The sequence below is a fragment of the Dipodomys ordii genome, unplaced genomic scaffold (genome assembly GCF_000151885.1).
Source record: "Dipodomys ordii isolate 6190 unplaced genomic scaffold, Dord_2.0 Scaffold12271, whole genome shotgun sequence".
Taxonomy (NCBI): domain Eukaryota; kingdom Metazoa; phylum Chordata; class Mammalia; order Rodentia; family Heteromyidae; genus Dipodomys; species Dipodomys ordii.
The window spans coordinates 1-2,131 of NW_012279483.1; the positions used below are offsets into that span (position 1 = coordinate 1).

General features: G+C 57.5%; 1 protein-coding gene across 1 annotated transcript; it reads left to right on the plus strand.

The window, feature by feature from the left end:
• Nucleotides 1-57: 57 nt before the first annotated feature.
• LOC106002505 (kelch domain-containing protein 8A-like) lies at nucleotides 58-433 on the plus strand (the record flags this gene model as incomplete). Its single annotated transcript, XM_013037372.1, has 1 exon — nucleotides 58-433. A coding segment is annotated over exon 1 (376 nt), but the record flags the coding sequence as incomplete, so codon positions are not given.
• Nucleotides 434-2,131: the final 1,698 nt, after the last annotated feature.

Below are 2,131 nucleotides of genomic sequence, written 5' to 3' on the forward strand. Positions count from 1 at the left end.
CGCCCCCTGTCCCCCTCCGCCCCGCCGGGGCGAGCCTGCCCGGACCCCCGCGCTGCCATGGAAGTGCCGAGCGTCAAGGACTTCCACTGGAAGAGCCTGGCGCCGCTGCCCCGCCGCCGCGTCTACTGCGCCCTGCTGGAGAGCGGGGGGCAGGTGTACGCCATCGGGGGCTGCGACGACGGCGGCGTCCCCGTGGACTGCTTTGAAGTCTACTCGCCCGAGGCCGACCGCTGGACCGCCCTGCCGCCCCTGCCCACCGCCCGCGCCGGCGTGGCCGTCACCGCCCTGGGGAAGCGCATCATGGTGATCGGGGGCGTGGGCACCAACCAGCTGCCCCTGAAGGTCGTGGAGATGTACCACATCGACGAGGGCAAGTGGAAGAAGAGGAGCACGCTGCGAGAGGCGGCCATGGGCATCTCGGTCACGGCCAAAGGCGAGTGGGGCCGGGGCCGGGGTTGTGGATTTTGGGGCGGGGGGGGGGGGGGGGGGGGGGGGGGGGGGGGGGGGGGGGGGGGGGGGGGGGGGGGGGAGGGTGGCCACGGAGAGGGGAGAGGGCCCCTCCCCGGAGATAACGGGTGGGAACCCACCCTGATTATGCTCCTGCTCCCATCTGATCCTCACCATGAGATCCACTGATGGGGAAATGGAGGTTGAGCCGCCAAGTGTCTGGGAATTCCATGGAACACCCCTGCCCCGCCCCCCAGCAAGCTGAGCAGGTCAAAAGCGGAGGGTCGAGGTGTCAGGTGTGCGTCGTGGAGTAGGTGTAGACCTCCCCCATTCTTCGGTGGAAAGACCACGCCTCCCACCCACCACACCCCATCCACGGAGACCCACAGGTTTCACCACCAGAGTCTTAACCTGGAGTCCTGAGGGCGTTCACTCCATCCTTGCCCAATCACTGAGCCTCCCTAGGGGTCTGTGGAACCTGATTTCAGCACTGTGTGTGTGTGTGTTTGTGTGTCTGTCTGTCTGTCTGTCGGACTGTACTGAGGCTTGAACTCAAGGCTCCGGTGCTGTCCCTGAGCTTTTGCTCAAGGACAGTGGTGCTCTACCACTGGAGCCACAGCTCCACTTCCCGCTTTTTTTTTTTTTGCTGGGTAATTGGAGATAAGCATCTTACAGACATTCCTGCTCAGGCAGATTTAGAATCACGACTCTCAGAACTCAGTCTTTTGAGTAGCTAGGATTATAGGCCTGAGCCACCAGCGCCTGGCTCCAAGTCTTTCTCCCCACCTCCCTTCCCCTCGTTCCCTTCTGCCTCCCAGACTCAGAGGTGCAAGTGGAGATCAGAATGTTCAGTGTTGTGTTCCCATAGCTCATTCTTTATCCAGGTTCACTAGGCTCCCAGGCATTAGCTTCCCAACTGTGTGGATTTAAGATCTTCATTTCACTTCCTCAGAGTCCCTCAGTTCATTCTTTTTGAGCCTAATACAGCCCAGAGCATGGTGGGGTGTGGGAGGGGTATCTAATGCAATTTTTACTAAGACTCAGCTTTATGGGAAATGGTCTAATGAGAGTTAGGAGATCCCAAGTTCACACGCTTGCCAGAGCGGCACAGGTATTCAGTAGAGGGTGAGGGTGACACCCCCCCCCATATTTTTCCTCATCTTTCCCTCCTTCTTTTTCTCAGTCATCCCAGCTACCTGTCAGGCCTAGATCAGAAGCCAACATTTTTTTGTTGTTGTTGTTGGTTGTGGGGCTTGAACTCTGGGCCTGAATGCTATCCCTAAGCTTGTTCATTCAAGGCTAGCACTCGACCACTTTGAGCCACAGTGCCACTTCCAATTTTCTGGTGGTTCACTGCAGATAAGAGTCTCCCAGTGCTCGCTTGGGCAGCACATATATTAAAAAAAAAAAGAGTCTCACAGACTTTCCTTCCCTGGCTGGCTTTGGGCCTCCATCCTCAGATCTCAGCCTCCTGTATAACTAGGATTACAAATGTGAGCCACCAGCGCCCAGCAGTCAACATTTCTTTTGTTTTTGTTTTTTTTTGGTCCATTCGTGGGCCTGAACTCTGGGCCTGGGCGCTGTCCCTCAACTCTTCAGCTCAAGGCTAGTGCTCTACCACTTGAGCCAGAGCGCCACTTCCGGCTTTTTTCTTTTTGCTTATGTGGTGCTGAGGAATCGAACC